The sequence below is a fragment of the Colletotrichum lupini genome, chromosome 10 (assembly GCF_023278565.1).
Source record: "Colletotrichum lupini chromosome 10, complete sequence".
NCBI classification, from domain to species: Eukaryota; Fungi; Ascomycota; class Sordariomycetes; order Glomerellales; family Glomerellaceae; genus Colletotrichum; species Colletotrichum lupini.
This window is the reverse complement of record NC_064673.1, coordinates 1872309-1886566: the sequence shown is the minus strand read 5'-3', so window position 1 is coordinate 1886566 and position 14258 is coordinate 1872309. Positions and strand designations below refer to the sequence as shown.

Sequence of the window (14258 nt, the reverse complement as noted above, 5' to 3'; positions counted from 1 at the left end):
TGCAGATTGAAAAGGCGATAGTTAAATTACTCAAATGACACACGAAACAGATTGCGACGTTATGGACAAGATATCTGCTCTAAAGGGAGGCAAGTTTTGTTTGGTGAAAAAATGCGACATGTACGTACGCTGAATCAGATTAACCTTCTTCCATCATACTTATGAGGACGGACGGCGCTTGGCCTAGATAGGTTAGCCCCTGCGTTCGAGGTTTGACTTTGATCAAGTCACCTACCAAGGTACCAACCACCTGGTAGGTCGCCACACCGCCAGAAACCACAACTTGAGTGCAGCAAGCTCATCACTTTACGACTCAAAAGTAGGACAGTCACTCTTCAGAACGAATTGAAGACTCGCTGCATTTCTTTCATTGAAGCAAAGGGTCTATCTAGGCAAGAGTTCGTATCCGTAAGAGGCGTCATTCCGGCATGCTATCGAGGCACAATCAACACGCATACGAGGGTCAAAAACAACATCAACACTGAGGGTTGACAACTATCACCAGAGACAAAAGTAAATGAGGTCCATCCAGGATTCGAACCTGGGCCTACGGAAGGTTCTGAGAATCAGACTCCGACGTCCTAACCAACTAGACTAATAGACCGAACGAAGCGAGATTGAAACCCGCTGGTTGTGTGGGCTCCGGGAGCGCTTCCGCAATCCAAGTTTGATGGTGGATAGGCGAATCGGAATTGCAGCTATGGTGGAGACGAGGACAACTGTCAATCCACATGAAATCACTTCAGACAAGCCATGACATAGTCTTTTGGTCCTGTTAAGTCAGTCGAAGCTTTCTACATCAACTAGATCTACTTCAAGCAGGGGGTGACTATGGTGGGTGCGTTCATGATGACAATAAGGGTTTCGGGATTTCGCATGAACCTAGCTACGTTTTCTATGCTAAGGCGCCTTATACACCATCGGAGTTCGCGCTGTGCAGGCCAGCATGATCTAAATTATCTCATGCCAGAAGCAAACCGATAGGAGCCGGTTGCTGCAGTAAGATACTAGGTCCAGCCACGACCGTATCCAACTCAGGAGCCCCCGGACAATCTGCCAGCACCGCAATAATGATTCCCTTGGTTTCGAATTCGGCTGGAATTGTCACGTTAACGAAATCGCCAGCTGCCCATTCGGATACATCAACCGATACACTGGTGTTCCCTACGCCGTGGAAGAAAACCGCGTAATAGCTCTTTCCATCGACAAATTTGGGCTGATCAGCCGCGTTGGTGAAGTTGAACGAAACTTCGGACCCTGGAGCAATAGACTTCGTCCTAGTCGCGGCCGACATAGCCGGCAGGTGCTGACTCGGGCTGGGATACTCCGGATTTGCTGACGGACAACTTCCCGGCATAATAAAGGCCTTTGTAAGATCGAGAATCTCGTTGGCGTAGGGGAACACGGTATCGCTCGGTCCAGAGAATGGGTTAGCCCCCCAGATATCCAGCAACGACCATGTCTCATGCCTCGACTCTACTGTCGCAATAGCCACCATGGCGCCGCGCGCAGCTTCGCTCTTAGGTTCCTGGACCAAACCAGTCAAGAAGGCCATGCTAGCGACTTCGAGATAGGTTGTCAACGCCAAGAAGCTCGTGGCGTCCACAAATGGGTACTCGTATTTGCATGATCCCGGCTTGACACTAGTGTTGGAGATCTGGTTCTGGAAGATGCGCAGATGTCCAGCCTCATTATTACGAATCTCCGTGATGCGATCATAAGTTGTGTTCGGGAAGCCAGCAGCGACGAAGGAGGAAGTGTTGAAGGCTTCAACGCCTTGTTAGTAGAAGCTGAAGATGACCCACTCGGCTGCCAAAAGATTTTGCCAGACTTGGTCGTCTGGGCCCGGATCTCCTGATTCTGTAGGGAGGATTGGGGCAGTGATATTCCCGGGGAATGGAGGTGCCTTGCCCTTGTAGTCGCTAAAGAGGGTCGACTATCCCGGGATGGGGCCATATGTTGGATCAGCGAGTTTCTAAGCTTCGGGATCCGGTGTTAGTATAGCTACGTATCAGGCCTCGCTAGTTAGGCCTCGTCGGTTAAAGAATAGCTCAGGGGGTATAAAGAGGGGGACTAAGTAATAAAGGAGTAGCTTAGGTATATATAGAGCGCTAATAATATATTTTAAAAAAAGGGTAAATTTTAATAATTTATTTTTTAAACCCTAATAATAGTTAGCTTTTATAAGCTTTTTTTTTTATTATATATTTATTAATAATTTAAAATCTTTATTTATAAAAGGGACTAAGCTAAAAGTTTAAAATATTAATAAGAACGAGACGTAATAAGAGAGCATAATTAGTATTATAATAATAATAAAAAGACGACTCTTTTTTATTAAACCCCCTAAAATCGCCTCCTTTTTAATAAATAATATAAAAACGAAGTATAATAAAATAAATAACGTAATAACGACGTAAAAAAACCGTATCGCTAAAAATATTAATAAATTTTAAATAAAAGAATAAACTTCTTACCCTTATTTATTAATACCTAAACTAAACGATAAGTAATAAGTTAATAAAACTATAAAAATAAGAACGATAATTAAAAAAAAATTCCTTATTATAATATATAAAGAGCGCTTATATAAAAAACGAATAAATTTAAAATACTTATAGAGCTTTTTAAATAGCCCGGCCCCCGTACTAAGGGCTACGGTTTTAATTATAATAACTTTAAACGTTAGCTTTAAAATAAACGAGAATATAAACCCTTAAACTAAAAATAGTTTAATAAGTAAAGCCGTATTTAAAGCGCTACTTAAATAATAATAAAATAATAAGTTCGTACTACCTAAGCCCCTATTTACTAGCTCTTTTTTAATTTAAATAAGCGTTATAAGTAGAACGTTTATATTTAGACTACTATCCCTCTCTAACTTATTATATATTAATAAATTAATACGGGATTTATAAAGCTTTTTTTAATTATTATTATTATTTTAACTTATAAGCTTAATAAATAAGAATAAACCGTAATAAAGTAGTATATATAATTAACTATTTAAATAGTAATATAAAAACTTCGTAAATATATTATATTTTTAACTACTAAAGGACTCCTGGGTTTATAATAAACTAAGTTATATAAAAAGAACTAAAAACCTTTTTATAAAATAACTTATCTAATCTTACTAGTTAAAGAATAGTAGTAAGTATATAACTAAATAGCGCTTTATAAAATTAAAAAAAGAAAGTTAACGAGTTCGTTAGTTATATTAATAAGCTCGAAATAGAACTAGAATATATTCCGATAAAAAAATAAAAGATCTCTATATTAATAAATAAGCTACGGCCCGAATTATATTTCGTAATAGTATTATAAATAAAACTTTTATAAACTCGTTTATAGCTAATATTACTAATAAAACGTATTAAATAATCCTCGCTATTAATAAAGAGCTTACGAACGTCCCTTAGGTAATATTCTAATGTAAATTCGAACGAATTAGTAAAAAGATATTAGGGTATTAATAAGTTAAATATATAAAAAATACGCCGTAACTTATTTAATAAGGATATTACGTATTATAATTATAAAAAGACTAGTTATATTATAAAAAATTATTTATAATTATAAGAATAGTATTAGTAGTACTATAACTATAATAAAACTAAGTACTTTATTAATAACTACCTAAGCGTTATATATTATAAATATAATTAAAAAGGGTATAAGGCCGCTAGTTATTAATTAGACCTTACCCTAGCTAAGTAGTGCGGATTAATAACGAGCTTGAATACTATTTTAATAAAAAGAGTAGCTAGTAATTAATAAGGGTAATACTTAAATATCCTAACTTATATATACTTAAACTACGTATAAAAAAAACTAAGCGCCCTTATTAATTTAGGAATAAAAGGGAACGTAATTAGTATTAGGCTATTTAATAACTTTAATACTAATCTACGAATTTACTTATTACTATAACTAATAAACGTAGAAGGTAAATAAATAGAGATACTAAGAAGCTACTACTTATAGCTTCGAATTACTAATAATAACTACGTAATAAAAACATAGCTATATTACTTCGTAAAAACTAATATTACGGTACTTACGCTTATCCTTAGTTTCCCCTAGCTAAAAAATATCGACTTACTAATTAATTAAAAATAAAAAAAGTAGTAGTATCTAATTTATAAATAATATATCCGCTTAAATACCTTAAAAAAGGGGCTACTAAACGACTTAGTTTTAGTAATACTCGCGCATATTATAATTAACTTAGTTATAAATAGTAATATAGTATTAATAAATATAGTTAAAAACTAGAAACTACGTTACTAAGACTTTAATAACTTATTTTTTAAAAAAAAGGCTATTTTACTACTAAATAAAGTACTATATAACTATTATATTAAGCTAAATAACGCGGCGCTTATCCCCTAAGGACCTATTTACTTATTATTAAGTTATAAGCTCGAGATTTTACGTAATTATTTAATAAAAGCAGAGGCTAGAGGTTAAATATGCCCCTCTATAAGCTTAGTAAAAGTACCTATCCTTTTTATACCTAAGAAAAGAGGAGAGCTACGACTTTATATTAATTATAGAGTAATTAATACAATTATATAAAAAATAGAACGCTATTATTACTAATTAAAAAGATACTAAATAAACTATTTAATACCTCTATTTTTATAAAACTAGACTTTAAGAACGCGTACTATTATATATATATAACTAAGGGTAATAAATAAAAAACGGCTTTTCGTATTAAATACGGGTAGTTCGAGTACCTAATTATACTTTTTAAGCTAACTAACGCGCCCGCGACTTTTTAAGCGTATATTAATAACGTTTTAAGTAGCTTAATTAATACCGTTTATATTATATACTTAAATAATATTTTAATATATAATAATAACTACGTAGCGCATAAGAAGCACGTATATAGCGTATTATAAAAACTATAGTAATAGAACTTATATCTAAATAATAATAAATACGAGTTCTATATATTATATATAAGATTCTTAAAGTATATCGTATTTAATAAAAATATAAAAATAAAACCCGCGCGTACTAAAGCTATAATAAATTAGCTATTTTTAAAAAGTATTAAAAATACATAAACGTTCCTTAAATTTATAAAGTTCTATTATAAATTTATTAATAACTATACTAAAATAATAATACTTCTAATAAACTTATTAAAAAAAATAAAACTAAGATAATTAGAGCTACTAATACTTATTATAAAGTCGTTTAAAAAGCTATTAATAATATTTATTAATACGCTAATATTATAATATTTTGACCCTACCCTACTTATATAGTTATAAATAAACGCTTCGGCTCGAGCTATTAACTTAGTAATTACGTAATTATTTAAAAGTAATTAGTACCTAATTACTTATAAGTTAAAAAGATTAATAAATATAAAGAGCTACTATAGTATAAAAAATATAAAGCTACTAACTATTATAAACGTACTAAAGAACTAATAATATTACCTCGCTTATAATTAAGATTAAGTCGTAGTATTTATAAATTATTTTAATTTATAGTTCTTAAATATAAAAAAGAGACTAAATAGGAAATAGCTATACTAACTAAATAAACTCGTAGCGTTTAATATCGAGATTAGGTTTAAACTAGGTATAAAAAACTTAGTAAATAAACTATTATAAAAACCTAACTACGATAAAAATAATAATAATAGTAAAATAGAAAAGCTATTATTAAAAATAAAAAAAGACCTTTATAATACTAAAAATATATAAAAGCCCTTTAAAGTCGTAATAATTAAGTATATAAAAATAAGCTACGGAAATAGCTCTTAAATAAAAAAGATAATAAATATTTTAAAAATAAAACTAATAATAATATAAAAAAGTAAATAAAGGAGGTTAAGAGCTCTAGCTTAAGGGAACTCTAAAGAGTACCTCGAGAGGTATAACGGGGCTACGAGCCTAGGGTATTAAAATTATAATATAATACTTAGAGAACTATTTAAACTTATTATTAAAACTATAAATTACGAGCTACTTATTTTATAGGACTCTAATATAGTAAGAGTACTTAAAATAATAATTAGCGAGGAGGGGTTATTAATAATAAGTTAACTACGGGCTACTTAATAAAAGGACGTTTTTATAAAAAATAAATAATAAATTAAAAAGAACTAATGGCCTTACTTAGTTAAGAAAAAATAATAATAAAGCTAAGTATATAACTTAAAAAGGCTATTATATTATAATAACCGCGCTTATATATTATTATATAAGGGGCTAAAAAAAAAGTTATCGAAGTATATTATAATATACTTACGGTAGGATATTATAATATAAAGTAAATAATAACGTTACTAAAACGCTACTATTATTAAGATAAAATAAATAGGGATATAAAAAGTTATATTAATACTTATATAATATATTAATAAACAAAGCCTCGTTATTATAAGCTATATAACTTATTACGCCCCCTACTTACCCCGGTTAGGTTATAATAAAAAATATTACTAAATTTTATTATAAGCTTACTTATATTAACTATGCTAATTAAAAAGCGCCCCTATAACGTAGTACTTATTATAATAAACTAATTTATAAAATATAATATCTATATTACTACGAGGACGACCCTTATAGCCTAGGGATTTATAAACCTTCTATTTATAAAGATCTTTACTAAGTTTAAAATACTTAAAAAGATCGTTTCTAATAGGGGGTCGTTATTTATATAAGAGATTAGGTTATAAGTACTTAACTAGCGAGGCTATAATATAAGTATAAGTATATTATAAAACTAAAGCTTATAAAGTCCTTCATAAAGGCTCTACTTCTTAAAAAGTTCTTTTATAATACGATCCGTATACTAGTTACTAAATTATTAATATTTTATTACTAGCCGTATCCCGAATTTATTATAATTACTCCCCCCTTATATAACTTTAGTCCCTAAAGTTATTACGTAATATCTTTTTTTAATACTAATAATAAAACTATTAACGTCGTTATTTATAATAAATTCTATAAGGCGTTAATAATATCCTTTTTTACTTAAGAATAAGGTATTACTCCTATCTCTTTATTTAACGAATACTTTATTATTATTATTTAGTAATAGTACGCTAATTAGTTACTAAGTTAGTAATATATATTTATAATAAAATATTCCGACTATTATAATATATAAGAGCCTACTTAACCTCGTAGTTATTATTATTACTAAGCCATTAAGTATAATAAAAGAAATTTCTTATTATTAATTGCGTATTTACTTTTTCTTTTCTCTTTTTATTTAGTAACCGTTTTATAAATTCTTTCTTATATAACTATACTTTTTTTTTATAATATTCTAATTCCGTATCGTTTCTTAATTATAACTCTTTTATTATACTATTACTAAGTATCTACTAAAATATTTACTATTTCGTATATTTAAAATATACTTAATATAGAGTATAATTTTAAAAAAGGCTTCTACAATCTCTATAATAGTACTCCTTATATACGCTACTTAGCTAACTTATATCGTAATATTAACGAGTTTATTTATATTACTAGCGCTTATATTACTAAGTATATTATTTATTAAATTAATAAAAAAAAGTATTTTATTATAAGTTATTAAGTCCTTACTAATCTATTACTAAAATATTAATTAATAATATTTTTTAAGTTCTTAAAGAGCTATATAGCGCCGCTTAGTTTACTTAAAATACTTTTATAAAGTTCTATAATATTAAGGAATAGGGTAGCCTTAATTCTTATAAGCGCGGCCGCGTTCTTTATACTTTTAGCTATATTACTAATATATAAAAAAAGGTCGCTATTTATATCGCTAACCTATTAATAAATAATAAAATAAAAACATCCATTTTAAATAGGCTACTCTTTAAAAGCTTATTACTAATTACGAGTATCTAAACTTATTAATTTTAATTATAATAAGTCGTTAGTAATTATTTAATAAATTTTCTTTTTATTAACTTAAATTTCTTTTCTTAGGCTAATATCCTTAATACTAATAATAAAACTAAAATTATTTCCTACTTTAATTACCTTTAGCTAGCTTATTTTTATAATAATAACTATATAACCGCTTTATAAAATAACTTTAATACTCTAGCTTAGTATTATAAAAAAACTCCTAAGGGCGTTATTATTACGTATATTTAAAAGTTTTTTATTTTCCTTATTTTTCATAAACGCGTTACTAAGTTCTTGATAAATAAAATATTTATTTATATTATTATTATATATAATACTACTCTTATTTCTTATAGTCCTAAGACTCGGACTCTTATTAAAAAGTATATTCTTATTATTAATTATATTTTTAATAATAATAACGAGCGGGACGATTTTAGGTTTAAGTTTAATAAGTCCTAGTATGAGGATACTAAATCTAAAAAGCTCGGTAATAACTTGGAGAATTTTTTTTTTTAATATTATAATAAATATTACTATTTTAATATTAATAACTCGCTAACCCCTACTTATAACGCTCTTTTTAATATAAATAAGGGTACTTTAGCCCTTAATTATATTATTCTAAATCTTAATAAAGCTAATATTATGCTCCTCCCGCTCTAAATAAAAGCTTTATAATAGCTTAACGAGGCTATTATTTATATTAAAATTAAAACTACGGGTTATAATAAGTAGTTTAACGTTAATAAGTTCTTTATAAATATTAATATTACTAAGGTCCCTTAGCTTAACTAGGACTATAAGAGTATCGCTTTAAATAACGTCCCTTATCCCTAACTTATTATTAATAATAATAGCGTTATGCCCCCTATTTTACTTTTTATTTTACTTCTTATTATAGCTCTTATTATACTTTTTATTATAACTCCTATTATACTTCTTATTATAGCTCCCGTTATACCTCTTATTATACTTCTTATTATAGCTCCTATTATACTTCTTATTATAGCCTTTAATAATAACTAAGTAATAAACGCTTTATAAACCGCTACTATTAATATATATAATATTTTATATAACTTTAACTACCTCCCTCTTATTTATTATAATATTAATAAAATTCATAGCTTTATTTTAAATAATTAACTAAGTACGCGTACGAAGCCTCCCCGCTTCTTACTTACCGAGCGGATTATTATTATTAATTATTAAGCTTTAAAAATATATACTAAAGCTACTATTATTATTATTAATATTACGTAAGTTACTCCCCTTACGTAACTAAATCTTAGCGATTTCTTAGTAACGTATTACTAAAGGTTATAATATTATATTTTTTTAAAAAAATTACGCTAGGCTAAATAAAAAGGGTTTTATAATATATTATTAATTAACTTATTTTTAATAACTTTTTACTATAAACTTAACGTTTATTATCTTATTTTATATATACCCTTTTTTTATAATATTTAAATTTATTAACTACTTCCGCTACCCCTTTAAAATATTTAATAAGTTCTTATATATTATACTTAATAAGCTACTTAGTTTATTTAACGAGATATTATAAGTTTCCTCTCTTACCTTATATTATAATAATTTCTTTAACTTCTTAAACGTTTTACTCGTTTTTTAATTCTAAGAGATTTACTATTTAATTACTAACTATTTAGTAATTTCTTTATAACTTAAGCTAAAAAGCTAAGAGAATATCATATATTCTCTAATATTACTTTAATAAATATACTTAATAAGCCTATTTCCCTACCCTTTTAGCTATTATTATTTTAATATATCTCGGTACTAATTTATTATTTTTAAATCGTATATTTTTTGTTAATAGGCCGACGACCTCTCTATAATTAAACTCTTTTAGGGTATATCTTTTATTATAATAAGCTACTTAGCTTTTAAAAACTTATACTTATACTCGTATAGCTTAGGCCCTAATTTCCTTAATTTTTTAAACCCTTTTTTAAACCCCCTAAACTATAACTTTATAATTAAATATATATTTAACGTATTTAGAATAATAACTATATAATACTATATATAGGGATACTTTTATAATAGAATATTAGTTATTATTATATATAAACTCGGCCTTTTTTAACTACGCTACTTACCTATTTAATAAGCCCTCGGTATAAATCCTTAAATACTTTTTTAATATTTAATAAGTTCGCTCTATTTAGCTATCTATTTATAAATAATACGTAGTAAATAGTTAGCGACGTATCGCCCGTTCCTTAGTAAACTCTTTTTAAAATACGCTTATAAGAAGCTTATTTCTATTTATAATAATACTTTTTAATATACTAAACTTATATTTAACCTCCTAGTATAAAATACTTACTATTTATATTATATTAAGTATTTTAATAATAAGTAAAAACTTCGTAAACTTTATTATATAATAAATAATAACTAAGATATTATTATATTTTGCGCCGTTATTATAAGTACTTAGTAATAGCCCTATAATAAAGTTTATAAATATTTCTTAAAATAAATATAAAAGTAGTAATAATAACTATAGCTACCTATATAGCTTATATCTTAGGGTTATAACTCCTAAATAATACTTATAATTTTTAATATATTTTTAAATATTTTATTAAATATTTTTCTAATAGAACTTCTTCTAAATTAGCTCGAGAGTTTTTATAGTTTTTATATAACCTACCCCATAATTATTATAATATTAATAAAAGATCTCTATTTAAAAAGACTTTATTTAAAGAATAATAAGTCTTTTTTTAAAAAACAGTATACCCTATTCGTTAAATAAATATACTTTTAATTCGCTGATTATAATACGAACTCTTATTAATTATAATATATAAAACTCGTTTTTAGTTTATAGTCCTTTAATAAGCTCCTTAATTTTTAATAAAAAATAAGAAGCGAATACTATTTTACTCTTTATAAGCTCTTTTATAATAGGGTATAGGATATATTATTTTAATATAATAACCCTAGCTCTATTTAACTCCTTTTTATCCTTATTAAACCTTTAACGAGCGTTTATTAATAACTTTTTTATTTTTTTACCTCGAGTTATTATAATAATAATTATTATTATTTTATTAATATACTTTATAATATATTACTAATATAAGGGAGAGGATTCCCCGTCCTTAGAACTAGCCGATATTTAGCTAAGATTATAAAAAGAGGCCTTAACTATTTAAATATATACTTTAATAATATTTTTTTATTTTTTTAAGCTAATTATCTTTTACTAAACGTTAAGTAATAGTTTATTAATAAGACGTAGTTTTTAAATTAGTATAAAAAAGACGTTTTTATAAAATACTTCCCCCTTTATATAATCTAGCTTTTTAAATAAACTATTCGCTAAGTTCGTTTTCCTTAATTAGTATTCTAAGTTAAAGTTAAATATTAATAGTTTATATACCTACTTTATAAGCCTTCTTTAAAAGTCTTGCGCTAGTATACCGATTATTTTTTTAAATACTTAGTAATCTATTAAAACTATAAACTTTTATAAAAAGCCCTAAAAATAATAAACTTAGTACTTTAGCCCTTTTATTATAATAAGTAGTTCTTATTAACCCGTAGCCTATTATTACTTTATATTCATAAGCTTTTATAATTGATAAGTAATAGGTCGCTATTTTTTATTAGTTTATTATAATAAAATTACTATAATAGTTTTAACTAAAGCGTCGGTTTTTATTTATATAATACGTTATAAGTTTTAATATATAAGTATAGTTACTAAAATAAAAATAACTTTTAACTAATTAAACGCCTCGTTTACTTCTTTAATTTACTAAAAGTCCCTTATTTACCCCTTTTTTATTTTTAATAATACTATTATTAGTATAATAATACCTAAGTATTTAATAATAAACTTCTAATAGAAATTATAGAACCCTAAGAATACTTAGATATCCCTAATAAACTCTAGCGCCTTCTAATTAATAATCGTTCGCACTTATAACGAGTTAATTTTAATTTTTTTTAATATAATAATATAACTTAAAAACTTAACCTTTTTTTAATAAAACGAGTATTTTAATAGTTTAATAAAAAGCCCGTATAAACGTAAACGTTAAAGGACCTTTTTAATATCCTTTATATACTACTCTTTTATTATTAAATAGATTATTAAATCGTTTATATATATTATATAATAAGTATTTAGTAAGTTAGCGAGCGCTTAGTAAATATATACTTAGAACGTTATGAGTACGTTCGTTAGCTTAAAAAGTATAATAGTATATTTAAAATAACTATATCGGCTCTAGAACGCTATTTTTTATTAAATCTTTTTTTAATTTTAATATAGTAATAAGTATCCCTAATATTTATTTTTAAAATTTATTTCGCTCTACGAAGCCTATTTAAAAGCTTATTAATAAGTAATAATAAGTATCGATTCTTTATAATTACTTTATTTAGCCCGTAATAGTTTACGTAAAAGCGTAGCGTACCGTCCTTTTTTAATATAAAAAAGATTAGTACCCTAACCTTACTAACTAAAAATATAATATAACCGTTTACTAAGTTCTTAATAATATACGCGCAAAGCTTATTAAATTATTTTTTACTTAATAAATAAATAAGATTATATAGTAGTTTAATATTTAGAACTAGGTTAATAAAGTATTTTACCCTACTATATAACTACGGTTCTTTTACTAACTATTTATTAAACGTCTCTATTTTTAATTAAAGTTTTAGTAATAAACCCCTTCGTAATTCGGTCTCCGTTACCCCCGCAATACTTTTTATAATAATAATATATAATATATATACCCTCTTATAATTTTTAATAATATTACGAGCTATTACCTCTAGTTCGGTAATTAAAATAAGCTCGTATAACTATATATTCGTTATTATATTAATACAAATACCTTCTTAACTTATTAATAATTATAATAACAAGAGGTCTACTATTCTTTTATCCTTATTAACTATAGTAAATAGTTACTAAATCTTTTTTAACTACTTATAGTAATTAATAAGGAAGAGCGTTAATTAATAAGCTTTTCCTTAGTCTATAGCTTTATTTTAAAAGTCCCTTAATAAGGGAGCTATAATAGTAACTAGGGTTAACCCTAAGTAGGTTACGAGCCTAATACTAATAATATTTATCTTAGAGTATATATCTATATTAACCTTTATTAGCTTTTTAATAATACTTCGTAGAACTATTACCCTACCCTTCGTAATTATTCTTATTAATACCCTCTTAATACTTAGTATAAGCGTATTAAGTATATTACCTATACTTACTCGTTTTTTAATAAGTTAACTTTTATAACTCTTAGCTTAGTAATAACCTATTAAATAGTTATTAATATTAACTTTAATTAGGGGTATATTAGCTTATCGTCGCCCCTATTTCTCAACTTATTCTTTTAATACTTACTAAATATATAGCCTATTTTATTATATATAAAGTACTTAATATTATTATTATAACGCTTTTATAATAGCTTAGTACGAGTACTCTTATTATATAGTTTTTATAATATTATTCTTAGTAAGTCTTTAGAGCCTAGCTCCTTAAAGCTCTTTTTACTCTTTTTTTTATAAAAGGGGGATATTTAACGTAGTTATTTTAATAATAAATATAGCCTCTTTTTATTATGTTTTTATAATTAGTCGCCACTCTTTTATTAATTTAACAACTATAGTTTATTAGCCTCGTAAGCTATATTATATACTCTCTTAATTAAGACCTTATAATAAATTAAATCGTCCTATAGCTAAAATAATAATTTAAAAAAGAACTAATATATCTCTATTTTTAAATTCTCTATATTTTCTATACTTAAGTTATAATAAATCGCTAACTACTTAGTAAAGAACTAAATAGGGGTCTAGCCCTTTTTTAGCCTTTTCATCCTTAGCTCTTTATAATATTCCCGTTCTTAAGTCTTAAGGTCTATATACTATTAATAAATAAATACTAAAAAGTCGCCTTAAAAGAGGGGATCTTAAAAACTCTTTTTATAATTATGCTATTATATTTATAATAATAAGGATATCTTAAATAGGGCCTATTTAATATACTATTTTATAATACTTTCTATATAAAGCTTATTACTTACTTTTATAATAATAATCTAATCTACTACCTAAATACTTATAAACTCTTCTCTAATTAGTTTATAATTATAAAAAAAAGGCTTTTCGTATTTTTATTAACTTAAACGCGTTACCGGCCGCTTAGTAAGCTATTAAATAAGCTCCTCGTATTAATACCGTTCTTAGTTTTAATTTTTAATTATTATTTTTATTATTTTATAAAAATAGGTTATTATTAAGCTTATAGGGTTTATTAAACTAGCTATTTTAATATTATTTACGCCTTTATACGCGCCTTAA

At 26.0% G+C, this 14258-nt stretch overlaps 1 protein-coding gene and 1 non-coding gene across 2 annotated transcripts; both read right to left on the bottom strand.

The window, feature by feature from the left end:
• Positions 1 to 520: 520 nt before the first annotated feature.
• CLUP02_tRNA329 lies at positions 521 to 604 on the bottom strand. Its single transcript has one exon. It is a non-coding gene; the product is annotated as a tRNA-Gln (tRNA).
• Positions 605 to 961: 357 nt separating this feature from the next.
• Positions 962 to 1555, bottom strand: CLUP02_17731 (uncharacterized protein; the record flags this gene model as incomplete). Its single annotated transcript, XM_049296636.1, has 1 exon — positions 962 to 1555. The coding sequence occupies one exon, from the start codon at positions 1553 to 1555 to the stop codon at positions 962 to 964; it is 594 nt and encodes a 197-aa protein (XP_049137860.1).
• Positions 1556 to 14258: the final 12703 nt, after the last annotated feature.